Source organism: Mastigoproctus giganteus, chromosome 8 (assembly GCF_048544385.1).
Source record: "Mastigoproctus giganteus isolate SK-2022 chromosome 8, ASM4854438v1, whole genome shotgun sequence".
NCBI lineage: Eukaryota > Metazoa > Arthropoda > Arachnida > Uropygi > Thelyphonidae > Mastigoproctus > Mastigoproctus giganteus.
The window spans coordinates 203,266,778-203,294,690 of record NC_143582.1 but is presented as its reverse complement, the minus strand read 5'-3'; the positions used below and the strand labels follow the sequence as shown (position 1 = coordinate 203,294,690).

The following is a 27,913-nucleotide window of genomic DNA, read 5'->3' as shown; positions in this document are numbered from 1 at the left end:
CTTTAGATCTTAAGAAGCTTCTACAGACCAAGACCATAGGACCAAGAGATCATAACCATCACCATCGAATTATCTGTTCCAGAGGGCTCCCCCAAGGTGGTGTTCTCCCTGCCGCCCTCTTTTCGCATGTTTAGAATCCTTCCTCCCAAATCATGCTAACTTTACCACGTATGCCGATGATTTAAAGTTCTTTGTTGTTACAAAATTCTATCAGTCTCTCCAGTCTACCACAGTGATCTCCAACCAACAATTACAAGAACTTGAAAATTACCTTCATGTGATTGGGCTCTCCATAAAAAAGGAAAAACTGCTCAACTTACTATCATCAAAAAGAGAAATAAACGATGTGTACGTCATGATTGGGAACTCCCTAGTTAAAAAAGTCACCAGCATAAGGATTTAGGCCTCACCTGGGACAAAGACCTTACGTTCTTGCTTCATTTTAATGGCACTCGGAAAATAACATATGCAGGTATATGGGCAGTGAAACAGGAGATCTCCAACTTCCATAATCAGAACCTCATCATTATTCTTCGTTGTATAACCCCAATTCCATTGTATGCCACAACTATATGGTCCTCTGCACCCTATCTTATCAAACCAGGTTCCCATCCCTGGAATACTGGATTTTAAAATGGCCAAATAAGATTGCACCCGACCACCTACAATCTCAAAATCTGTCATGCTCTCTAATCTAAATATTCTACTTGGAAGTATCACATCATCTCTAGGAACCTCGTGTTCTTCGCTCAGCTTCTGCCGGAAAATTAAACTCACCTGATATCTGGGATATCTTTGCCAGACCGTCAGGAGGACGTAATTGAAGTTATACCAGTGCACTGCCATACAGATCTAAGCTGCGAAATATGACCTCCCTGGATAATATGCTTCCATTTAATTCCATCGAAATATTTAATAGGTTATCCATCGAATTTCAGAAGTTACGCAAGGACAAACCTACAATTCTTCCTCTCTAGCAGATATATATGCCCTAGTCAAACTCTAGGTGATATCTACATTATCCACGTACTGTTGTATTTATGTATCTATGTTTATGTATTTATGTTGTACAGTATTTATGTAATCAGATGCTGTTTTAAGCCACGTATTGTATTAATTCATTTATGTACATAAATTGTAAATAGTACGACAATATTTATTCAGTATTATCAGCTAATCCGTGTCCTTTACCTGGATAGCTTTAAAAGGATATTTCTTTAGAAATAAAATCATACACATCAGTTTCTGGAAACTTCTCTTTATTCTCCAAAGATTGTATTGTGCGGTTTTCTTGCATCGTTTACTCTCAGACCATTTTCTTGAGAAAGACCCACTTCTGATGGAATGGAACTATCACAGGACAATAATATAAAGCCTGTTAGAAAAGGAGATTATAGTGCTTAACGAGAGCGCTAATACCATGGCTAACTATATGCATAGATTTCCTTCCTTTTTTTTCTCTCTCTTAGTGGTAGGCATGAATCGGAACAAGATCTTTTCGCGATGCGATGAGCGAGACAGTTACAATGACCTCCAGGTTTTATATGACCCTTTTTAGTGTGAAGAAGTGTCAAAGTACAATATGTAGGCTCTTTGATATCATTTGTTATCTCCACGGTGGGGAATCTAGAGTTCTACACGAATAGCCCTATATATGGTAAATAGCTTTTCAGCAATGCTGTTAATCCATCGCAATATCCGGTACCCATGTGCAAGAAATATTATCTCAAAGAAGATTACTGAATAGCAAGAGATAACTGAACTGTAACACGAGACTATTTTTAGAGAGAAATGCTAATATTTACTTGACTAGAGTGTGAAGTAATTCGTTATACGAAGGCATAAGTACCCAATCTATACTCGTTATTTCACGTTTGCTTCATACAGTGAGTAACAGGCATCATATAAGTTCTTCTCGTATGATGTGAACATTTCGTACCAGTGCCACTGAACGATTGCCATCGTGGGTAACACAGTTTAATCACCGTCCTTCCCACACCGGGTGAAAAAGACCAGAGTTCGAATCTCGTCAATGGCGCGAGGAATTTTTAAGGGCTTTTTTCACTAAAATTAGGAGCTACACAGAAATTAACAAAAGAAAGTCCTCTGTGATAATATATTGGTTTTTCCGCTTATCGATCGTTTGAACAAGTATGGATTCGAGTCCCATCGTAGAATGGAGGAATTTCTAAAAGCTTCTTCAATCGGGGATCTAATTAAACAATGTGACATATTCCTGGTGTCTCAGGCCGCACGACTTAAAAATCGGTCCTGAGCATATACTTGTCCGCTCTCGTGGGTAGCGTAGTTGGTATAATCGCCATCCTCCCTACAGTGGGTAGAGTAGAAAAGATCTGAGTTTGAATCCTGTTAATAACAGGAGGAATTTTTATGGATCTTTTTCACAATTTGGCGGAGTCGGTCGGTCTCAGGCAAGGGTAGTATGGTTTTTTCTCCCGGAAACTCGCGTTTGTCGTACAGAAAATTTACAGATATGTTATATACGGTGGAATATGACCTCAGTTACTGATGCGCCTAAAAAAAATTACTTGTTCAAACATAATGCACAACGGCTCAATACACAGTACTGTAGTTTAAGTTGTTCGTACGTCTAAAACCCAACGATAACAAGAAACGATTAAAATTACACAAAAATTAACAACAGGATGTGTTTTAACAGCTACATAGAAGAGAAACCTTTAACAAGAGAAAACGTTAATCAAAAATTTACCTGGAACACAAATGAAAAAAAAAAAAATTATTTGTCTTAAATGCCAGCCATTATTTATTTTCGTCTTCCACATCATATAAAAATTAAACAAACAACAGAATTAAACAATTAAACAAACAAAAAACACAGTATTCTTCTAAATCATAATGAAACATCGAGAGCGTGCACGTTTCTGAATAACCATGGATACAGTATTTACAAAAATGGATCCAGCTGGTATAGTAATTCTGGTTCAATAATTCCTCATAGTCTAGCCTACTAAATACTCTTTTATACGACCAAATACTCTATTAAATTCATTAATCTTAACAAAAATCTTTGTTTTTGAAATGCGACTACCGTGTCTCATCCTAGATCGAAGCAATATCTAGTGTTTTCACATGGGTTTCAGTTAGTGAAGGTAAGGATTTTGTTTTTTTCTCTTTATTCCAAGATCTCTTTTTCTCCGCAAGCCAGCTCTGATCACATTGTCGCTAAGTGACTACAAATCCACACATTTAAGTGAAGAAGGCACTCGAAAAAATAGCCTATATATATATAACCTATATAAATCCCAGGATTAGTTGACCTGCCTTGGAATAGAATATTTATCATCATCATCTTGAAACCACCCTGTGTATTTTAAGCCATTTCTTTTTCTCTTTAGGAGCAATATGGCCTTAGTTGCTAATGCTCCTAAAAACCAAAACAACAACAACAACTTTTCTCTTTATCTCAACAAATTCACGGCAATCATCAACTGAAACTTGCTGTGACTTGGCCTAAGTTCTGTTACAGTAATTAGTCTTTTAAAATGAGGGATGTGGGTAGCATTTTAAAGTTTAGCATTTAGACATGTTAAAGTCATTGTAATATTTTTAAATGAAAAAAAAGTTAAAATTAGTGTTTTGAATTTTCTTTTTGGAACCACAGTTTTGAAAAATTCTCTTAGGTTGCCTCTCCAGAGGCCTACCTTAGATGCTTTGTCTGGAGCCTATGTATCTTGCCTAGGGGTCCTAAAAATTTCTACATGTACCTTTGAACACGTGGTGTTCCTCACGTATATGAAGCCGTTTAGTGAAGAAAGTTGTGACATACTCTACGCTTTTTTGAATTTTCATTTCAAATTTTGCTTCAAACAGTAAATAGTAAGATAGCATCAGATCAGAAGCACATGGCATGATGTGAACATCGTTTAGAAATTACGCTTCATCAAAAGCAAATCATAGGGATAATTTTCAAGGATCAAAGTTCACTCATATCGCTCTGTGTTTCTTTGTTTTGTTTCTGAGCTAAACTAATGAAGGCTATTCGACTTTTGTTGTGTGTTTTGTTAATAAATGGTGAATATTCTATGGTTATTTTATCTATTTTGTTGAATGAAAAAAGAGGTCTCAAAAATTTGGAGTCCTTGCCACTGGCTAATTTGGTCATGGTTTGATAAAATATACGAATTGTAAAATATACTCGTATATGTTGTTGTTGTAAGGTTTAGGAGCATCAGCGACTAAGGCTATATTGCTCCGTGTATATTTTCTGTAAATTGTGCGTGTTCTGAGGTCGAATTTTTGTTTGCTGCACGAAAAACCCGAGTTTCCGGGAGAAAAAGCCGTGCTACCCTCTCCTGAGACCGACCAACTCAGCCACCTTGTGAAAAAGGCCCATAACAATTCCCCACATCATCGACGGACTAGAACTCAAGTCTTTTCCATCCGGTGTGGGGAAGATAGCGATCCTACCAGCTGTGCTACCCACGAGAGCGTTTGATAAAAGCCCATAAAAATTTTTCATAACTTGACGGATTCGAACCCGATACTTTTCTACACGGTGTGGAAGGACAGTGAGTCTAATCACACTTTGCTACCCTCTTGGGTTGTCCGGCCAGTCTGAGAGTTTATGACAAAAAATCAAATTTTTGTGGTCCATTTCCCCTATTGTTCCAGGATGTTCCAGAATCAAAAATCATTTATAGCTACGTGCTAGTATTAAGAAAAACAAATTCCAGATGCTTCCAGTTCTTCCAACGATGACAGAATTGCTGGACCCCGTCTATTAAGTCCCAAGAAAGTAGAAAACACTCTTAAGACAGTATTTTGAAGGGGAGGCACGATACAAAATTTGGTGAGTTTAACGAAGATTTATTTTTAAATAGTCTTACAATTAAGCGCTTTGCGTAGCTATTGTACGTCTAATCTAATACCAGATCGTAAAATTTAAGCCACCAGATTTCTCGTCTTTATCACATTATTTCTATAAAATGATAAATAAATAAATAATATTTTTTGATGTATCATGCAAAGAGAATGGTACACAGAAAGGTATTACAACACCTATCACGGCAGCATATTCCAGGAACTAGCTAACGTAAATTCTCTCAAGTTACTTCATTGCTGTCAAACCCTCTTTTCTGAAAGAAAAAAAAAAAATATATGGGCTGGTTTCATCAGGGACTTTTCAGAACTTACGAGAAGTCTAATAAGAGATTTCTTCCAGGAAAATTCAGAGTAATTTTTCTCACAGCAGATAATAGCTGAAAAAAAAAAAAAAAAAAACACAGGATCGTCATATTTCATCCCAAGTCCTGTAATAAAGTATTGTATATCGCGGCAGCGACATTGCAGTGACCCTAGGAGAAAGTCTTACAACGAGGGCAGTGTGTGACCTTGAGTATTAATATAACTTCCTTCAATTAGAGGCATTTTCTTGCCGATGTGACACTTCTCCAATAAGGAGTTCTGTTTGTTGTCCCGATAACCCTGTTGTGTAATTTTTGTGTAAAAATTAGTAAAACAAAAGACGTTTTCTGTTAACATTATGATGAAACTTTTTTCCAGAAATTTTTATTGTGTGTCACTCAAGATTTTTGGGTTTTCCTTCGTGTAGCTTCCTTGCTGAATGGTGGAAAAAAAAAAACGTTTCAATTTAGAGAGAGTCTCGAAGGGTTTCTCCAAAAGAAAAAAACCCCGGGATTGTTTTCTAGCTGTAAAAGAATGGTAGCAAAAGACAAATGGGAAAGAATTATAACAGTCTCTGATGATGGGCGCCCACTATTTATTTCCGAAATAAATGCTCTTATACAAAAAAGGATACTAAGTTTGCATTATACACTTGTATACTCCTTAAGCAATTTGCTGACTGTGGTAATCAGTTGGCAGCCACAGTAAAATAACAGAATTTACTCCAGTTCAGCAACTTACCAGTTATCTTTACAATGACTTTTTCTCTATAACCAAAACTATTTTAACTTGTTTGATTAATGTCTAGGCATATGTACTAAGGTAACTAAGTCCATGACAAGTAAAGATATCGTGTTAGTAAAATGAGCTTTTGCTTAGATATGTTTGCAATTTTTTTTTTTTGGAATGAAAGAAAATCCAATTTTCATGGTTGAAAATGCATCCCTATTTTCAGCAATGCATTTCCTCCACCGAAGTCAGCAAACTCGTCCCCTGTTGAAAAGAACACATAAGTTTCTTCCATCCTGACGTGGTCTTTCAGTATTTCTCAACTTTTACATGCGACGGAAATCAAACCCACTTCTTTCCCAAACGACGTAAGAGAATAGTAACGTTATCCACTCATTACAACGAGGGCAATGTCTGACCTTGAGTATTAATATAATCTCCTTCAATTAGAGGTATTTGCTTGCCGATGTGACACTTCTCCAATAAGGAGTCCTGTTTGTTGTCCCGGTAACCCTGTTGATAGAGTATTCTTCATTCCTACTATGGCAACGAGTTCTACTTTTAAAAACAATCGTTAGTAACGCTTTAGTCATATACGAGAATCATCGCATTCCTTCCATGTTACTCGATGTCGAGATTGTCATAATCCATCCGCAACCATCTGTTCATCTGAGTAAAATAGCTTCTTTGACGGTAAACTAGTGGGCTTATTGAACTAGTGGGCTCTTTGCTCAGCGTCATGTGAAAGACAGATTTTTCGTTTCATGCTATAGTCTGCGATAGATTATTATCATGTTTGTTTAAAATTAATTTCATGGATTTAAATGGAATTCAAAAGCGGAAAAGTTTGATATGTATTCGTAAGAGACTTCCTATTTGTTTAATATGTCACAGTATATAGGAAAAATTATGTAACTCCTTTAAGTCAATAACATAGCGTTATTTATAAGATAAACATTAATGAAATTTGACATTTATATTCTAGAATAAACTCGTAAATTAATTAACGCATATCACGGATTCGAAATCTAAAGTATAAATTTACAATATTTTCGTTATAATATCAGACATTGTAAATTTATACTTTAGTTTAGAATATAAATCGTTAAATAAAACAAAAATGTTCGAAAATACAGCAAGAGCTGTTTTTTTTATGGAAAAGTCATCCTCTGCTAGCATGGACCGAGATATTTTACATATCAGCACGCCATAAGTTGTTTTATTTTCGTAACTTTAATTTTGTTGGATCGATATAATTTCCCGCACGTTTTTCGCTTGGATGCACACCGACAAGCAATAAAACGGTATTAGTTTAACAAAACAGCCTAAAAATATATCTGAATTCAATGTTTTAACTTAGAAAAATTACACTAAAAAAAAAAAAAAAAAAAACGGCTATTTTTTTTTTTTTAATTTCTGCATAAAATCTTCATTGCATTTAGTAAACACCGGCAAATGACAATACTGAAATTTATCTTTAGCGAAGAATTATTTGCATCGCCGATTGCAGCTCCACCAAACAGGCAACTCTTAAAGCTTCATCGATATCCAACATCATAGCTAAACAGAGCTGTGCGCTATTCGCTAGCTACTCTTCCTCTAAAATGGAACCTTGAGAGAAATGAGGTATGCGGAGGGTGTAGCTAGGTGAGGTACAGTATGAAGTAGTGGTTATTTAGCTTATAAGTGCCGCGCTTGCAGCTGTTTCAGTGAGCTTTGTGTTGCTCTCGCACTGTTTTCTTCGCCAGTTGCTACTCGATTTTTACAGATTGTGTTCCTATTATTGGTACGTTGCAGTCAAAGCAGTTTTCATCATGACTTCCGAAACGAAGACAGCAGGTGCTCAAGAAAAGGATGTGTCGGTAAGGATTTAAATTTAATTTCAAAAAATTAATTAACAAATTGATTATTAAAAACTGTACTTTATTAACAAATGGCACCAATTATGTACAGCGTGTTATTCACTGTATATCACTCGCGAATTCCGATACGTGTTTCAATGCCAGGAATGTAGGCCAAACAATGTCGTCTGATTACTACTGAATATATTTTGTTTTTGTGGATCGCATTTAAGTTTAAATTCTGCTATTTTTTGCAAGCGGTTTGAATTAATTTAATCATTAATTAATGGGATTATAATGGTAATTTATTAATGTTAATTCAATAATTAAAAGCCTAATATTTAGTCTGATGCGCTATGTAAATACGTATTAAAATAGTGTATCGTTTGCTATTTTTCCACCAGTTCCTTTCATTAGAGCAATACTAAATTAGCAAATTTAATTGGTGAGTTTTCCGGAAGTGAAAATACGTAATTTCCTTCAGTAGATCTCCAGAAAAACAGTAAATAGTGTTTATTAAGCCATTTCTTTATTCTTTGAGTGTTTATTAGTTTAAAGTGAGTAGTTTATTGAGCGGATAACAAAAAAAAAATATATATATATACAGTATTATTTTTCAAAAAATAATTTTTAGATTAACGAGAAATCCTTATTCTAAAATGGGACGTATTATAAAATCCTTGTATTTTTATTTTGTGACATTCCGATAATGAACGTCTATTATTAGCAGAACAATGTATAAGAAGGAAAAAAAAATAGGAATGCCGCGCATGCGTAAATTTTTCTGAACTTGTAACCACACTATTTTTATTTAGAGTTATCAAATACAAAAAACAATTGTGGTTTCATTCGCTGCACTCAGCGACATTACACTGGCGATATCCTCTCTAAATTGTTTTGAAACTAGTTGCCTCTCTGTCTGTCTGTCTGTCTGTCTATTCTGTACCTCTTCATACATTTTGGCACTTTGCCGTTTGTTGTTTGGTATTTCTACAGCTTGAGCAACAAGGTTAAACTTTTTTTTATTGGTTTTTAACAACTCTTCCCCATACTGAGTTTTCTATGCCATGTCATTAAACTTTATAATAAAATTTATATTTAGAAATCGTGAGTTAAATTTTAAAACATGCAAAGAACCGTAAACGATGCTTATATTAAAATATACCGAATCTCTAAAATACTTCCTTTAAAAAACAATAGAAATTGGATTCCAAATTTTAGCTGGTATGAATAGGCGAATGCGTTAAACGTGATCACGTCTATTAATAGCTGCATAGAGATTAGAGATTATTTTTGTATGTATTGTAGGAGACATAAAAGTGTCTCCTAAAGGGTTAGCCATAAAATAGTTACCGCTTTGAGATAATACTTTAATATAGGAATTAGATAACCTCTTCAGTACAGAATCTACAGAGGAATTCAGCAGAGGCAAAATTCCTCTTTTACGCAATAATTAGGAATTTTTTTTTAACTAGACGTCATCTGGAAAGAATAGTTATTTTTTACTAAAATAAAATTTCAAGCGTCTAAACAGTTTGCACATTTTTAGCCGCTAGCATAACTTATGGAAAATAGAAGGGAATTTTACCTCTTACTTACGTTTTTCTATGACGTTCCTTGACAGCAATGCTAGTTTTAAAGCTGTGATATACTTTGAATAGTAACTTTAAGCTGATATCGCTTTCTGTGCGATATAATCAAACATTATTGAAAAAACTAACATTATACTCTAAGAGGATTTAGTATTCACGTATCTGATCCAATTTTTTCTGAAAATAAAGTCGAGAAAAGGCATAGAAAGGTCATAAATGTTGAATATCTTGCCTACTTTCTAACGTTAGAGAGGGCTATTACTCTATTTTTTGGGCTGGGTGATAAAACAACTTCATCAATCTATAAAAAAGAAAGGCGTTGGTGGAAAGTTACGATGTCATCGAGCACCCCATTTATCTGCTGCCATGGTGATTCGATTGAAACTAGTATTGCTAAGCCGAACCCTTCTCACCCTCAGAATCGGATTTTCTAAATTTTTCCCCCTAACTTGTGGATGCAATAAAATCGAACTCAATAATATTGGTCGCAGGCTACCACCAAAAAGAATACAGAAATAGGAAGTTCGTGGTTATGCCATATTTTATTGCCCTACAGGATGTATGTTCTTCCAAGCAGAGCGAACTATTGATGTGTTCAGAAGTCAGTAAAAAGCTTCGTTAAAGATACACCTCGATAAAAATAAATTTCTGTTCCTGCACTTTGTTTGGTTCGATGGAACTGGATTTTATTTCCTGTTTTTATTTGTATCGATATCTACGAACTAGTTTTATATGGCACTTTCGATATTTTCGGCTTTTACGTTCTTTCAGTATTACTAGTAGATATATATTTCAGTTCGGTCAATATAAGTGGAATAGCTTTTTTTAAGATTAGTTTTATTTTACGGTTTACTTGTAAGTTATTAAGTTTGTGGCCTGCCTTAATTTGACTTATGTCCAGAATTAATGTTTTTTAACGAATCATTTTTAATTTGAAACGTTTTTTCAACTTGAAAAAGCCAATTAAAATTTCAAATTCAAAGATTTCTTTAAAAAAATCTTTTTGTGCAGTGGAGTATTCTTTCTATCGAAATAAAGGTGAAAAACAAAAATGAAATATAATGTAATCATTCAGAAGAATATACAACATAAGCGACTTCTTTTTATTGCTTCTTGTCCACGTATCTTCTCTTTCTCTGCATCGTACTTGGGAAGCTCCCATCCGTAGTTTATATCCGCCAGACTGCTAGCAGCCATTCGACCACTTGGGGGGGTGTACTTGAGAATCGGTGTTGGCAGTTAATTATTTCCACTCGAGAAACTGCAATATCATGAACGTCTTGCTCCTTTATGACTGTAGGTAGGAACATTCTGCTACTGGTAATACCTTATCGCAGTGAAGCATGTTGTTCAACGAAATGTCGCTAGTAATTAACCTACATTCACCAAACTCATTTGCAAAATATCAGTGACAAGAGACCATGTCTGTGGATTGTCAGACATTGCGCTTTATTCGATGAATTTTCATTTTATTTTAATGAACCTGAGAACAATGTATTCCATGATATGGAAAATCAGTTACCGTAAGTTGGTTAATGTGACCAAAGAATTTTAGATGAGCGAATAATGACAGGATGGAGAGGATAAAAAAATTGTTCACCTCAATTACTGTTTGCAGTTGATGATTTGTCCCCCCTCCTTTTTTTTAACAAAGTGAGATGCCCACTTACAAAACAATAAAATTATTTAAAAATGTTAAACAGAAGCATTAACCATGTTATCGGCTTGTTCATGCTACGTCCATGGGAATGTTTGGACAGTTGAAAGCTTACTTCTGTAACTGAATTCTGTAACATGCAAATTAGGTTGCATCTATAAGATGCCACCTAATTTGCATGTGGACTAATAAATAGATTTATAGACTTTGGATGTGCAACCTGATTGCTGTAGTGCAATTGGCGATGTTTGGGCGTTTAAAAGTGGTGTAGGTGACCTCTGAATGTTGTCAAAGCAAGGATAGAAGTCTCCTTCGAAGAGGTCTGAATTTACGTCTTGTAATAGACTGGAGGAATTTCTGATCTCTTCAATCGGGCTGTAGCTGGCCGATATCAGGCAAAGGGAGTGGGGTTTCTTTCCATGAGTTATTCTGGATTTTTCGACCCGCACAGCATGCAGATTGAACCGTGAAACGCATTCCTACAGAAATACGCAATTGCGCAGCATGACCAAAGTCGCTGATGCGCTTAGGAACAAACAACGACAACATTCCTTCATTATCTGAATTTCAGTGCAGTCATATCCAGGAGGAATCCTTTGTTTAAAAAATATTGAAGTTATTGACATTAGTCTCCAGGGGTTGTAAATAATTTATCTGGAGCGGAGTAATTCAATTGCAGCCGACATGTTTTTTTTCGTTATATAGGGTACTTTTGAAGGGTCTCGTCAAACTTTGGGAGCGTGTTCTACTGAGCACAGACGACAAAAGTTTCGTATGCCCCTGAAATGCTTCCTCTCCCAATTATAGTCTATTTTCTTTTTTCATAGAGTGAAGATAAGGATGCATGTGAAGTTATATTTTCAAAAGTAATTGTATAAAAGTAACTGTCATCTTCAATCAACTAAACAAGTGTATTTAGCCACTCAATATTTACGTTATTATTCATGCCCTTATATGTTGTTAAAGCTGTAAATAGTTTAATATTATTGTACATTATTTATTCTTATTTTGTATTTCTGGATGCAGATGAACTAACGTTTTAGCACTGTAATGTATACACTATTCCAAATAAATAAAAAAATAAATTAATGTATACACTGTAAGCAGCCAACCTAAAAAAAATGAAAACAGGCTCTAATTTGGAAGGGAAGAGTTTGCTGTGTCCAGATGAACTTTTTTTTTTTAATTCCTATGCTCAATGGAACAGACACAAAATTTGGACGAGACCTTTTAAAAAACACTATATAAGATGGAGGAATGGATGCAGCGAAATCTGTTACCAACTTATGCTTGGAAATTATGGGAAATTTTGTTTGGAAGACATCGAAATGGGGATCAAAAATAACCAAAAAAATACTTTACTCCCATCCCCAAGATCATTTTGAGTACAGAGCAGTTCGCTCTTAAAATGTTACACGTTCTGTTATTAAATATTGTATAGTGTATCAATATTTTGGTATGAAAGGACCGATGCAATGAGTGATCATATATTCATTTAATAGGATCTACAGTTTCTTTTAAATTTGATAATCGGTGAAATATTCCACTGGTTTTGGTTAAGGCTGTTTATAAAGTTCCCATTTGAAACAAATATATTTTGATTTGATTTTTCGTAGAAGGACCGAACTGTGACTTGTGGATATGGAGCAGAACTGCAAATAATGCATAAAATTTGTTTATTTAACCAACTTGGAATGAAACTTTCCATGATTTCTTGCTTAAATAGCCGAAAGGACATATTTCGAACAAAGTAATTCATATTCTATGTATGTTCGTTTGTTTATGTGCAGCAGTACGCCCACTTGTGGCTCAGATAGAGGGATCCCTTATGGGGTAATCCTCGTCAGATCAAACCTTTCAATCAGTGCACTCTTTTGAGTCCGTTGGGCCTCCGTTACCGTATAGTTCTATCACTTATCGTACCATCATTTGAAATTCTCCGTCCAAATTCCTTCCTTATTGGAAGAAATTTTTTAAATTATTCGTGATATGCCGAGTTAGTTAATCAAAGATGAAACTGTGGGTTTCTTTTATGCAAACAGGTAAAGCATTGTTATGCATGTGTGATTATAGATTTACTACATGAACATATCATGACATGAGTCGCTTCACTGCTAATCCAAAACTACCCAAACCTCTAGTTGGGCTGATCGATGATATACAACTTTAATTTAAGAGATAGCTGTTCTTGATGATAACTACGTGTATGCCGTTTAACATCTCTACTTTGTAGATGTGTAATATTTCTTTAGGGATCGGCGATCCCTGAAGAGAGGATTTGCCATCATGAGAGGGCTCTGCAGACAAGTTACAGATTGCTTTAATAGAAGTGGTCATATATGCTTCCACTATTCACAGGGAATTTATATAGCTTTGGTTCGATGGTAAAGCTGCAGCTGATAAAGAAACAAAACTCCAATAAATTCTAAACATTGCTTGGAGTGCTCCATTGCCAATGGTTCTTCGACTCGGGGAAAAATTCCCATAAAGGCACATGTTTGGACATTGCAGAGTCATCTTGGCTTACACAGAATCCTTACTTGAATTGCAGGTACATCTTTAACGGTGACTGAATCAGCCAGATGCCACCGTCAGGGTGCCTATTTTCCACTGGGAAACTGACGACCGTTTTGAAGGAGGAGTGGAGAAGAGTTGGTCGCAATTTCGCTGCATACGTTATTAATATTCTAAATAAGCATTGATTTTTGTAAAGTACTGGTATTCAAATAATTCTGAAGGTTATTGTACGTGTGTGTATGGGTTCTAAGAATGAATTATTTGTTTATCTTGGGAAAATTCAGAGAATCTCTAAGAATCAGTTTTAGATCCTGTAATCTGAAGCTGAATACGTACTGTGAAAAAAACTCTGTAGTTCCAAGATTAGAACCATGATTCCTTGTTCAAGTGCACCAAGCCTATCTTGGATTACATATTTTTTTTTTTCAAGGAATCTGTTTCCGTCCTTTGTGTACGTATTACCATGCAGATAATTTTTTGTACACATCCATGCTGATAAAACAATTTTTATCATTGCATAATCTTGACAATGTATCATGAATTGTGTGGATGACTGAGTAGCTTTACATGAATAAATGTTTCATCTCGACATAATCGGATAATGTACTGTACATGTTATATCCTTTCAGCATGTATTTCGGGGGTTGTTTATAGCCCTGAACAAGTCACATTAACTTCGTAATGTGGTTTTTCTTTCCTTATTGTTGTCATTCATTGCCTTTAACACCCCAAGTCCGACACCACTGGATTATCTATTCACTAACCTAGATGTTTACAGCTCAATAAATATTGTGGACATGCTCTGGATGTGGCCCTTTTCTTGAGAAGAAATTGCTCTATCTCTACTTGTTATCCATATTCCCCAAAGGGAACTGCGCCTTCTGAAAACAAATGGGTTTAATGATTGCAGAAAATGGTCTTCAAATTGGATCCGAAAGAAAATGGTTTAGCGAGAGCACAAATTATTGGGTCCCTTAGACTTTAAAAAACACCATTTTCTACCTTTTTGTGGGTTTCTGTTCTGTAATCAAATTCAATTTGGGACATCTTCATTATAGTGCTCAATTCATCTTCTCTCTTATTTGTATTATAAAGCATACAGTTGAATTGAAGGAAGTTTTAATACAAAATTCGAAAGAGGTAAACACCTTTTAACTGTCATAAATCAGAGTGTCTTTAAGTTACAAATGGTTTATATTTAACTGCAAACTTTGATGTTAAAATTCCCGCGAGAGGAATTAACTTTCGCATTAAAAAATCAAGGCAACACTTATTTATTGTCTTGATCTTTTTAAGGAGAAATTCCTTATGTTGAAGTGTGCGTTGTAAATTTCCATTAATGTCATCTTTCTTGCAGCAGTTTCTATGATGAATTGTCAGAGGATAATTTTTGTATGTTGAGGGACCAATTAAGAGGCTACTCTCCCTGGTGCATTTTCCAAATTGCTTCTGTGTGGCCCTCGCTGCTAGCACAGTGGTTATAATCACTGTCTTCCCACATTATGTGGAAAGGTCCGGGTTGGAACCCGGACCTTTCCACATATGATTATTTAGCCAGCGAGTTATAAATTACTGGAATAAGTTACCACATGGGTGGTTGAGGTTGACAGGTTTGGGAAAGTCAAAGGTCTGCTGGATAGTTACCTATGGGAGAAGGGAAATGAATAGGTTGTTTATTTCCTTTTCTTTTATTATTTATTAATTATTTCTTTTATATACTATTTTACTTTTCCTTTCTTTTTTTTTGAAGGTGCAACATAAGCCTTAGGCTTCCTTGCACCATATTGCCATTAATAGCACTGATACTAATATCTGATTGATTGCCTTGAATTGTTTCTTGATTGATTCGCTCTTGCTTCTTAATTTAAAGTGTTTGTTTGTTTGTTATTTTGTTTTAAAGAGCATTAGCAACTAAGGCCATATTGCTCCGGAGATATGCGGTGGTCGTTCCCTGACCTTTCCGCATCCTCCGTATTTGGTGGTTACGGGCTCGAACCCCGGTCTAATCAAGAAACGTGTGCTACGCACTGCTGCTCCTGCCCACCTGGCTACGGAGGCACCTGGTAAATACAAGACTCTGCACTTGAGTAATACAAATTCCAACCTAACATATTAACTAGAAAGCAACATACTTAAAATATTATGTTTTTTTAGGCGCATCAGGGATTTAGACCATATTGCGCCATATATACATAGAAAAAACCATGCTATCCATGCATTAGACCGACTTGGGGAGGACGACGATTATATCAAGTATGCTGCCTGCGAAGGTACTTAAAATATTGCATTGTAAAAAAAAATGATGATAATGATATAAAACAAACGTATCCATGTTAGCGATTCCCCTAGACGAAGCTCGGATGCGCACGGTGTATTATGCTTGTCTTTCCGGATGAAAAACCCATGTTTCCCAGAGATGAAACCATCGTCTGAGACCGACTAACTCGGCCACGATGTGAAAAAGCCCATAAGTTCCTCGCATCATCGACAACATTTGAAATAATGTCGACTCTTAACTTTAGGAGGGTACCGTCTGATGGAATTTATACAGTGTATATATAGAGAGGCGACCCAGTAGAAATATTAAATACATGTCTAAATAAAAAAATTAACAATCTGAAATGTTTAGGTTAATGGTTTAACCTTATTGCCTACTTTGAAAGAACGTAATCTTTCACTGGAATTAGCTATATTAATTTTAAATTAGTATATCTTATGCAGAGCAGTGTACTTATCTCATTTATTTAAACTATTAAATAAACTTCTTGTCAGATGCTAAATGAGCTCAGATTGCTTGTATCATTTTTCTTTTATTAATACTAATGTCGATAGTTTATCAGGTTGAAAGTAGCTTCACTTTAATGTTGTGAATGCCATATGCATTTTGTAGAACCAGGTTTGGGTAAGTAAAAAAAAAAAACTAAGAAAGGTGTATAAAACGGCTAATGTTAATGAGTGAATGCTGTTGTACAAACAGGAACCGAAGGAGCAGTTCTCACTGAAAAGTGAGTGATCTCAGTTCGCGATTATTGGGTAATTATAGTTTTAGCAAATAGTGAATATTTCTCCTTTCCTACAGATTGAATCGTTAAAAAATCAGTCTCAGAATTTCCTTGCACAGTTGTTATTTATTGTTAGAGGGTGCGTATAATAAATAAAATAGAATTATCTAGGCATAGTCATAGAAGAGAGAGAAGCCCACTAGGTATAGATATATATTGGAACACGTGATGTAGACCGTATTTTAAAGGTCGCCATAAGCATTCGCGTTTGTTGAAAAATGTTTCTGGTGGCCAAATACAGGCATAAAAAAAAGTTCGCATTAGCCAAAGAAGGAGAGTATACAGTTAATAAATTAGAAAAGTTTTTATTCTCCAGCCATACACGAAGGGGAGCAGGAACACGCTGCACCCAATGTCCAATGCATTCGTGGTATAGCGCGAATTTGAACAACCAACGCGCATTACTTCGAAAATTCACGCTATCGCAAGACCTACCACACCACCGTAGCAGATATTATACCTTAAAATACCAACCTAATAAAGCTGTTACGCAAGCATTTAGACTTATGTACCTCGTACCATCTAAGTGGGTTATGGTGTGAAAAATTTCTCCCTTTCGACAGGCTTCGAACCCAGACCTTTTCTATGTGGCGGCCATGAAAGGTGATCGTAACCAATATGCTAACTACGAGAGTATATAAGAAACTGTTGCGTAAAGACACGTTTACATAATTTATTTACTTCAGTCTTCTCTATAGGAAGGTTGTTCTAAGTTTATTGAGAGATAATGGCTACAGTGGGCCAAGCTCATTTCAGGAATGCATTTTATGTAAAGAAAACAAATAAGATAGTCCAGTCCATATGTGCTACCTACTCGTTCTCTTAGATATCTGAATTCTGTTGAGTGCGGACATTATCGTCCATTAAAATGAGGCTCAGGACTCAAGTACTTCTAGAGAAAAAGTATCAGTACATGAGAACTGTGAAACATTACCGTTTATGTATGTACAGTAATGAGGTCCAGATTAATAGTGCCTACAAAAAGAGGAAGATAAAGCTCTGATGACGCCACCACGATCTCTAAGTGTAAAGTTGAGCTTCTCCTAATTTTCCGAAAACATGGTAGTCTGCGCCTGCCAGTAGCACCAAATTACCCTCCTTTTTATCATACACGTTGTATAGTGACTTTCCCCTTTCTATCACCGTAATACTCCTTCGAGAATCATTTATAGGCCGAATGTAAGTTGTGTCAGCTGTAGTACAGTTAGGGTGTTTGCCTGACTGAGCCACAGCCAGTACCACTGCCTAGGGAAATCCCGCGTTTGAAATAAATTGCGGTGTGTGGAGTATCTTTAAATTTGTAAATTTTATTTATTGACCTTAAATTTAAAATCTACCTAAAGCGATTTTTAAAATTAAGATATGAACAAGAAAGAATAACAACATGTGATTGTGTGCTAACTTAATATAAAATCTATTTAACATAAATGCATATAAAAATGAAGTGTGTATTTCAAATGCGTATGTAAAATAATATTAAAAATTAAACAAAGCCTCAGACTGTTTACTGTGTGTTTTTACAATAATAATAATAATAACTAGTTTTGATTTCTTCCTTTATTTTATTAGGAATCTGTCCAGTTTTGTTTAAATATTATTTTTTCGTTTTTTTTTTTTGCAAATTGTACAGGGTGATCATTTTAAAAGAGAACCAAGAAAATGCGAATAACTTTGAGTACAATGGTATTAGAGACATGAAATTTACAAGGAGCATTCTGTGCGTGGTATCGCCATCTGTAGAAAACTTGTAAAGTGCTCATGCACGATGCAAGCAGTAAACAACCAATATATATTGTTTTTGTTTTTCCTGAAACTGCATGGCAAAAGGTCGACTTATTATCGGATCTGATTCCTTGCTTTTGTTACCGAGCAATAGATCCCGCATGTTCTAGAGATAGTCGTAAATTGCCATAATAAGAGACAGAACCTTGCTGCGAATGGAATATTTTAGAAGCAATGACAGAACAAAAGTTGACTTTTTATCTAAATCATTGTCATGCAAACTTTCTGACCCGGACTCTGTTTGATTCATAGCTTTACCAACGGACCCCCTAAATAAAATACCATTTTTGTATTATTGCCCTCAATAGTAAAACATTCATCTACAGATAAAAATATTTCTGACTTACATTCAAAATTTTCCCTACCATATTTCAAAATATGAAATTAAAAATCTATCCGTCTGTCTATTCGTGCTCATTTCCTCGATATACAATCGCTTATATCTAGGCTTCCAGAAAAAACTTCTCTAACAACTTATCTTTCAGAGAATTAGTATGATAAATAAACTTGTGTCTTTTTTGCTATGTAACTCATCCGTGGCGCACATAATAACCGGGTTACTTTATGGCGGATTTCCACGTGCATGGCCGCGAACCCCAGGGAATCTGCAGATCACCGTTTGCGTTCCAGTGATCTAAACTAATAGCAATAATGCTTAAGTTATATAAATAATCAAAATAGGAGCAACTTAATAAAATATAAAGAAAGGTGACTGGTCGTTGCTTGATTTATCCACCATAATCAGCTCAGTGACAAAGTAAGATTTTGGTGCCTATTTTGGTGAACTGATTAAGTGAATGAAAGGCGTCGGTGTCAAAACTGAAACGATTTCCAATCCGGCTAAATTGCACAAGCGTGTCGTGTTGCTAAAATATCAGCAAACGTAATCTGCATTCCAAATGTGCTTCTAGTGTCACGGAGAATGCATTAATGCACCATACTACATTATGATGATTCGCCACGTATCTGAACTGTGTTACGTTCGTCCAAGTTCTATAGTAGTCTACCTCTCATAAAGGACATTTGAGATATTTTAGCTGGAATACCATCGCCCTCAAGTTGTGGGCTATTTAGGAATTAAATTGGATGATTGTTGTCCATCTACGATTGCTTCTGTAATTAATTTGTAAACCGCTGGAACTTAGAACTTCAATTACTGTAACGGATTATTTAATCTCACAAGAGTTTACTGAAATGGATAATTTGGTTCAATTCATGTAATATAGTGTAGTTTTTCCGAGAACGAGAACGTTTAAAATTGTATGAATTTAGGAAAATTTAAACGGGTTGTTTACATCTCAGCATTTTGAATTCCTTAGTTTTTGAACGGTTTTAACCAATTAAATATTAAAAGATTCTCTCTACTTTTTTAAGCTTTGCTGGACCTGTATTCTTCTGGCTGCATTTGGAAATTGATTTCCTAATGTCTTGGCAAAAAGTTATGATCACTGAAATATAGGGCACCGTCTTGTAAGGATTTTCGAAGGATTTCTAGCAACTTTTAATGTTTCCAGATTTAAAATAATTGATTAAACTGAAAAAAGCACGATTCCTTCTGCCAAGGAACGCCGTAAAGGAAGTATGCGTGCTAAAACTTAACTTCTTATCATCCAGCCTCCACTCAGACATGCATACATCATTAAATTTTCGGATGTCTTCGATGGTCATTGCGCACGGCACGTGGATCAAATGTACTTTTAGTTACTTATTTTTATCACAATTTTTGGATGCATGTCAAGTTTTATTGAAACTACCGCAGTGATTTATTTGAACATCTTTTTTTTAATATCGACCAACTTGATATTTCATTAGAAAGTACTGCCCCCAGTTTCATTAGGAAATACTGACCTAATTACAGTAATTGTTTTGCAGAACCTCTGCTTTGTAATCACTGATCTCCGATCGTGATATCACTAGTATACCAATTTTTGCCTACATCACAATATTCTGGCCATATGTTCAAAAAAATTTAAAAAATGTCCTCGCAGTATAAAGTTTTTTTTATTTTTTTCACAACGTGGCTGAGTCAATCGTTCTTATGTGAGGGTTGCATGAAATTTTTATCTCGGAATCTCTCGTTTTTTGTCCAGCAAACAAGAAAATCGACCACAGAACACACGCAATTACAGACTATATATACAGCGCAATATGGTCTTAGTCGCTGATGCGCTTAAACCTTAAAACAACATAAGGTAAAACTGATAACTTAAATTATAAAATGCAATAATGAACATCAGAAGTAATTTACTTATGAGATGTTAAACCTATTTTAAAGAACTTTTTAAAATATAAAACCAGTTCACTGTTTTACGTCATTTTACTTAATACCATGAAGTATTGATTCACTGAATCCTAAAACTTATTTTGCTTATTTTTGCGTTTTAGGTTTGCTTATTTTGCGAAATGGAAATAGCCGAGTTTTCGGGCTCGAAAAAAAAATTTATGCAGCAATACATTTTTATCAACTTGTTTTCAAAGACTTATCCAGTTCATCTTGAGAAATGAATGACCATGTCCTTTTAAACTTGATAGACATGTCTCTTCTAAATGGCGGACGATAACTGGCTCCTGAGACATTGCTACATTATACCGTAAGTGTAATTGATGGGGTTTAATGAGGCAACTCTGGAAACCATTCCAAAGCCGAACTGTTTCCTTCCTTTAGTGCATTCAGAGCAGTCTAACTGCTGTGGGTTAGAGTATTGTAATTCATCAAATTGAACTCTGGTTAATGTTCGTTAGCCAACAGGCAGAAGAACGGAACGTTGTCCCTTGTAGGATTATTGTTCTAGATTCGTTCGATGCAGGTAGATTATTTAAGGAGTACGACAAAGCAGTCTTCTTACCATAATGACTAATTGTAAATGTACGCACTTTGCAATATGCAAAAAGAGTCAAAACTACTAGGCCACCTCTAGATTATGAGTCAAAAGGAAACAAAGTCGTAACCGATTGCTAAACAGTAGTTTAGCAATCGGTTACGAAATCGGTTAGAGGTTACGAAATCGGTTAGCAATCGGTTAGAGTAGATACGAAAATTTTTCCGGAAAATTTTCGTATCTACTTAATGAACTGACATTGATTACTTTTTCATGCAAAGTCAAGATACCAGTCTGACCTCATCTCTTGATCTTGTGGCGATCCAGGACGAAATAAAATACTTTAGGTATATGATTTCTTCCTTTTCTTTTTGCCTGGCAATATTTAATGGTGAAATTTAAAATTTTAAATTTATAGTAGTGCAGTACGACTATCGATTTAAGAATCTAGAACCTTGTTTATTAAAAATGACTTAAATTTTAGTTTCACTAAGGCTAATTTCACTAACATTTAACAAAATATAGATTAACAGGTTAAAAAATAGTGTAAGTAATTCAAATATGAATTGTTTTTAAAGTTTCTTTAGCTTTAAACCCCGAAAGGAATATAGATCTCATTTTTGTTCTTGAGACGATTCAAGAAAGTGATTGGTTATGCTGTTATTTTGTTGAAAAATGAAGAGGAAATACCATACAAACTTTCTCTTTTAAAGTTCAATGTTTCCGAACGTAATTCATGAATATTAATAACGCGTGTTGGGTTTATTTTAATTTCTTGTAATTAATTAAAATTTCTTGTTAATTGTTATGGTAGTGTCTACATTCCCATTTCATTAATTGCCAAGAATCACCGCATGAGGGGAATCGGAAGTTAGCACGTTTCTTTGGCTGGTTGTTTGTGGTTTTCGTTTAGACTTCTAGTCTGGCAATAAATTAATGTCTCTTTGGGAAATCGCACAGCTGCACGCGAGCCGAAATCATCTCACATTTTGACAGCAACGTTTTGCTTGAAGTATTGCCAAATGGAGTGAAGAAACTTATTTAGATAGGGTGTTTTTTGGAGATTCGAATTCGCTTAAGGCGCAAATGTGTATATGTAAGAGCCAGTCCTCTATAAAAATTGAAGTCGTATCTCTCTCTTTGGGACGTTAACTCAGAGATGGGTATTCTAAATGCAGTATTGCTGCATTGCGTTACTGAAGTGGTGTATACTATGCAAGTCTACAGATATTGCTGTATAATTTAGCCATATAGAACACCGTGACCAATTTTTGAAAGCAGAATATTTTGAATATTTTCTAGTTTTCTGAATAGTTTTTTGTGAGGTACACTCGGATCCAAAAGCTAACAACCGCAGATCTCAACATCAACAACTCGAAATTTCAAATATGTACATTCTTTTGTACATTTTATCTGGACATGTCATGGTGTGTTGCATCATATGATCATATCTAGGCCTTCTCCAGAACGTTAATTGAACTCCGTCATAGTACACTATGACGATACATAATTCTGTTTGTTTGCTGTAGAGTGGCTGGCGTATCAGCAACTTATTGCGCCGTACATAACTTGTCTGTAAATTGCGTGCGTTCTGTGGTTGATTTTCTTTTTGTCGTCGAAAAACCTGAATTCCTGGGAGAAAAATCATGCTACCCTTCTGAGACCGACTAACTCAACCACGTGATGGAAAATATCCATAAAAATTCCATTCCTCACGTCCTTAACTGGATTCGAAATCAGGACTTTCATCCGGTGTGGGGAGGACTGGAATTATACCAACTGTGCTGCCAACAAGAACACAATTCTGTAGAATTTCCAGAAATTTGTATAGTACTGTGTATTTCCAGGGTTGTTGTTTTCTTTTTTTTTTTTTTTTTAACCACTTTACTACCGGGAAGTAGGGATCACCAGAAGAAAGGCTGCTTCCTAGTACCCCTCCACGTCGTCACTTGGATGCGAGTAATAACTGTACGCGTAACATTCTTAGTGCACTAATTCTCGCACCCGTAAGTAGTTCTGCAAGGCCTATGGGCACCAGCAATCTCGTATCCATAGGACCCAACCAATGATATAAGTCAATTATTCTGCAGCCGCTGGAAGTAGTTTAAAACCAGTGGATGCCAGCAAATCGTATACAGCTATGAAGCCTAATCCGGTGTTACCACATGACCTACGAAAATAAGTTGACTTTGGTCATTCAGGAAGTCTTGTAATCATCCAAGTAAAAGGTGGTCATTCATCGGAGATGTCATGGCAGGTAGTCGCAGTAGGTAATTCTAAGGTCATAAAATCCCAAGGTCTAGATAACCAAGTAGTATTCAAGTGGCCATAGGTCATTCAGATGGAGAGACAATTAGTTGTTAGGTCCAATGATAAGTCCAGATAGTACTTTCCTGTAGAACAACTGGGGTTAAAGTTAAAATCCAAGTAAGCATACTCATAGATGTTCGTCCATCAGACATGTCATGGTAAAATTGTTATATTATGCTACCTGAATGTTAATTCATTTGCCGTGACGTATATCTTATGTCTGTAAATTGCGTGTGTTCTCTGGTCGATTTGCCAGTTTAGCTGGATGAAAAACCCAAGTTTCGGGGGTGGGGGAGACCTTGCTATCTACGCCTGAGACTGACTAACTCAGCCACGGAGTGAAAAAACCAATGAAAGTTCCCCTCGTCATTGACGGGATTCGTACCTGCGCCTTTTCCACCCGGTGGGGTAGATAGTGACGATACCGCTGTACTAGGCGCGCAAACGACATGTCATGGTAGGGTAGTAGAACAGCGATTTCCGACTTAATTGCGTATTATTTTCTAGCGCATTTGGCATCGTATATTTGAACCAAAATGCACTATCGCCACCAGGTTTTACATACAAGAAGGTGGACCATACGTCACTTTAACAAGAACTGCAATTTACCGAGAAATAATTAGCGGAAATAGTTTGAACAATTCATTTAAAATGTCATCAAGCATCGTCTAAATCTGATATCAACATTAAAAAAGTAATATGGGCATGAAATTCATTTCAAGATTTAAATTGTACAAATTATTTTTCGGTAAACCCACCCTATAGGATATGACTATTTTTTTTGAGAAATGGCTTTGGCTCCGTTGACTATCGTACACGAATTTACCGAAACTTTTGCCACAGTAACTAAATATGTTTTAAAACAAATTATGACAGTAAAATAGTAGTATTTTAATGCATTTATTTTATAGTTTTCTCTGATAATACGCCACCAGTTCCACACTAAAAATGATATATATATTTCAATGCCTTTTGTGTTTTGGGGTAAAAACTTCAAGGAGAAAATTCTGCCCACGGACTAGGCATAAAAATAAAGCACGTCGAAAGAATAGTTATTTGTTTAAGATAATGGATTTAACTTAGTCTTTCGATTGTCAAGACCAGGGACTTGCCTTCCATTTATAGTGCGTATTTGAATATATTAGTTATATCTTCAATAGAGCGTAAACGGGACTCCATATAAAAAAAAAAAAAAAAACTATTATGGAACATCGAGAATTGTAACCTTCATCTCACTCGAACAGACTACTGTCAAAAGATATTCACAGCTCTGATAATCGTCTGCTCGTGCCAGAAGAAATTCAGCTTTGATAGGCGTCTGCTGTGTCACAAGAAATTCACATTTCTGCTGAAAGGGGGGGAACAGCTACTGTTTCAATCTTTCTGATGGTGGCAATACTATGCATAATGGCGATTCTGCCCCAAGTAATCTTCTCTGGAACTAAAGGCAGCGTAATCAACGTGCAGTAAGGAGAATATTTCCATTTTTCCTAATGCTTTCATATGCCTCGTTCTACTCTATTTTCTCTTTCATTTCTACTACTGATTAAAAATCTTCTTACGGTGTTAGACGAGTTATTGACGTGTACAGTGCTTTTGTTGGGGATTCTATGATATCAATTACATTTTACGTGTAATTTCTTTTGAGTTCCGCATTTCTTTCGTTTTTCACTTCATTTCGTCTTTTGCACATTAAGGTCATTTTCCGAGAAATCTTATTCCACGTGGATTCACTAACTTGTCGTTATCGTTCTCGATTTCTTTGGATGTATTGGTGAAGAAATGTAAGACTTGGAAAAAGAAACGGTTGAGTTTAGTCGAGTTTAAATAAAGAAATCGATTGTGGATGTTAGCCAGTGAGCCAACGTTTGGAGTATCTAATAACAAGTATAAAGTGGCTTCAAATACAGTAGAATGATCGTAGAGCTCAGTAGCTTAGTGCAACCGATATATATGTGCAGACAGAGGGACTAAAAAAAAGAGTCTAAAATAACAACATTATTGCTGTTAACAAAAGGATAAAGATCGAGCATCGCTCCGTGAAGTTTTTTTTGGGTGAAATAATTAGCTGCCTTGAGAGCTCAGTAGTATTCCCCTGAGAAGACTCCACTTTTTATTCTTACTAAGCTTATAAACAAATATAATAATAAATAAAATAATAATAAAGTAAAATTTTAAATGTTGAATTGTGGATTTAAAAAAAAAAACTTTTTCTAATTTGGAGAAATGAATTTTCTCCAAAAAAGAGAGAAAAATTATTCCTGATTTTAATAAGAATAATACTTGAGTGAAATTTTATTTAATGGAAAATATATAAATAGTCAACTTCGTTATGCACTCGTTTGGGCCAGTTCAGGCAATAAAACGTAATTTGACTGTGTCTGCAAATGTCATACATACTGTATGGTCCGGCTTCTTGGGTAGAACAGTTGCTGTAATTGTTGTCTTCCCCCCACACCAATGGAAAAGAGCTAAGTTCAAATCCCGTCAATGACGCGAAGAATTTTAAGAGCATTTTTCACAACGTGGCTGAATTAGTCTGTCTCACGCGATAGTAGCGTGGTTTTTCTACCGGAAACTCGTGTTTTTCATCCAGTAAACAGCAAATCGACCACAGAACACATGCAATTTATAGACATATAAACTGCGAAATATAGCCTAAGTTGCTGATGTGCCTTAAACCCTACAACAACCAACCAACGGTGTGGTCCATTCGCCGGTTTGTTGGTTGAAAAATCCGAGTTGCCAGTAGGAAAAGAAATAGTGCATAGGGGCCATAAAATTTCGTGTGTGTGTTGTGTGTACTCTTGCGTTTAGCACAGTGGTTACAGTTGTTGTCCTTCGACATTGTTGCAGAAGGTCTGGATTCGATCTCCCAAAACCCCAATTTTGACAGATCAAGTCAGACACGATTCTTATGTAAGATTGAAACATCTGGAATTCTCTAAAAATTAAGGCACATTTTATTAATAATAAAATTAACTGAAAAAGCGTTAGGTTTTTACATATTTCTATAAAAATCTTGCATATTCCTCACGGTGTAAATTGCCAGACCGCCAATTCTAAACAATCCCTAATATGTGTGCAATGCATAATAGTTTTTTTTTTTTTTTTTTTGATAATGCATTTACAAAACAATTTTTATCTTGAAGAATTTCCATCCCTTAACCAAATAGAATAGTTTTTATTCAAAACGGATTTATCCAGAGAAGCAATCTTTCTTTAATACCGAAAGCAAATTAATATCATTTGAGTGAAAAATCATCATACGGTGGAATGCTGTTGTGATTATGCAAGAATGTTATAGAAATATGTAAAAACCTAACGCTTTTTCAGTTAATTTTATTATTAATAAAAGGTGCCTTAATTCTTAGAGAATTCCAGATGTTTCAATCTTACATAAGAATGTGATATGATAGGACAAAAAAAAATAGTGATAAGACAACTCTAATGTTATATATCCGTCTTCCTCTAAGCTTGAGTTTATCATTCTAAAGTGGTAGTGAAGATTTTCTCCTTGTACTTGTTTTTATTTTTCATTTTTGTAAACAAAAATGGTCTTTAGTCATAATTTTCCACAAACAACACCTTACAAAGTTTCTTCACCAGCATAGCCGTCTTGTTTATATTGACTCTCCATAGACAAAGACCGCTACACCACAGCAATGCTTTGCTAGTTTCAAACCATAAAATATGCGAGGCATTTACTGTTGCATTTTAATTAAAATAGCTGAAGCAAAGTTATGCTTATTTTTCTTTATATTACTTACATCCCCTTTGTAAGCGTGGTACCGAGTCGCTCATGTTTCATTTGAGATTGTCAGAGTGATATCTAGACTGCGAGTATTTTTCATAGCTTCACATGACAATATCAAATATGTGTTCAAATATTTCCTGGTAATTGGTTTTTACATTTTCCAAAACAAAAACTTCCTTCCTCTGTCGTATTGAAGCATATGGGACGTTATTCAGAAATTGAAAAAGTTTTGGACATCTATAGGATTTAGGTCGTATACTACAAAACGTTTCGAGGGAATAGAACAGATATTAATGAACGAATAAAATCAGAAGAGATTGGCTAAAAAGAAGACCAGCAAAAGAAGGATAAAATTTCCTTAATTCTCTATTGAATAATGACTCGAATGGAAAGATATCTTTCTGTTTCATTTAAATTGCTAGCAGCCGGTTCAAGTAATCCTAATAGAGGCAATTAGTTTTAAAGCTGAATTACGCAAAACGAAAAGCACCTCATACCCCAGCTGTCTGCCTATGTAATTAAAGAGAAGTCTAAACGGGATTTCTGGAGCATCAATAATGAATTCAGTTTAAAAATTTTATCAGCGAGATCGCGCCTCTTGTAGGTCACGACTTTTCAAAAATGGGCAGTACATTTCTTTTAAATAAGTAATCTAAATGTACTTGAAAGAAGGTTAACTAA

The 27,913-nt window shown here is 35.4% G+C and overlaps 1 protein-coding gene across 3 annotated transcripts in view; it reads left to right on the top strand.

Annotated features, from left to right (window-relative positions):
* LOC150082205 (inactive dipeptidyl peptidase 10-like) overlaps window positions 1–27,913 on the top strand; it is a 362,607-nt gene that overhangs the window by 151,816 nt on the left and 182,878 nt on the right. Inside the window, exons 1-2 of one of the 3 annotated variants that reach the window (XM_090379167.1) lie at window positions 7,481–7,542; window positions 7,693–7,757. The exons of the other annotated variants lie outside the window; for them this stretch is intronic. Of the exons in view, the coding sequence (XP_090235293.1) occupies window positions 7,710–7,757 (48 nt within the window). The 5' untranslated portion in view covers window positions 7,481–7,542; window positions 7,693–7,709. Of the gene's footprint in view, window positions 1–7,480; window positions 7,543–7,692; window positions 7,758–27,913 lie in introns of those variants that run through there. 3 annotated transcript variants of the gene reach the window in all.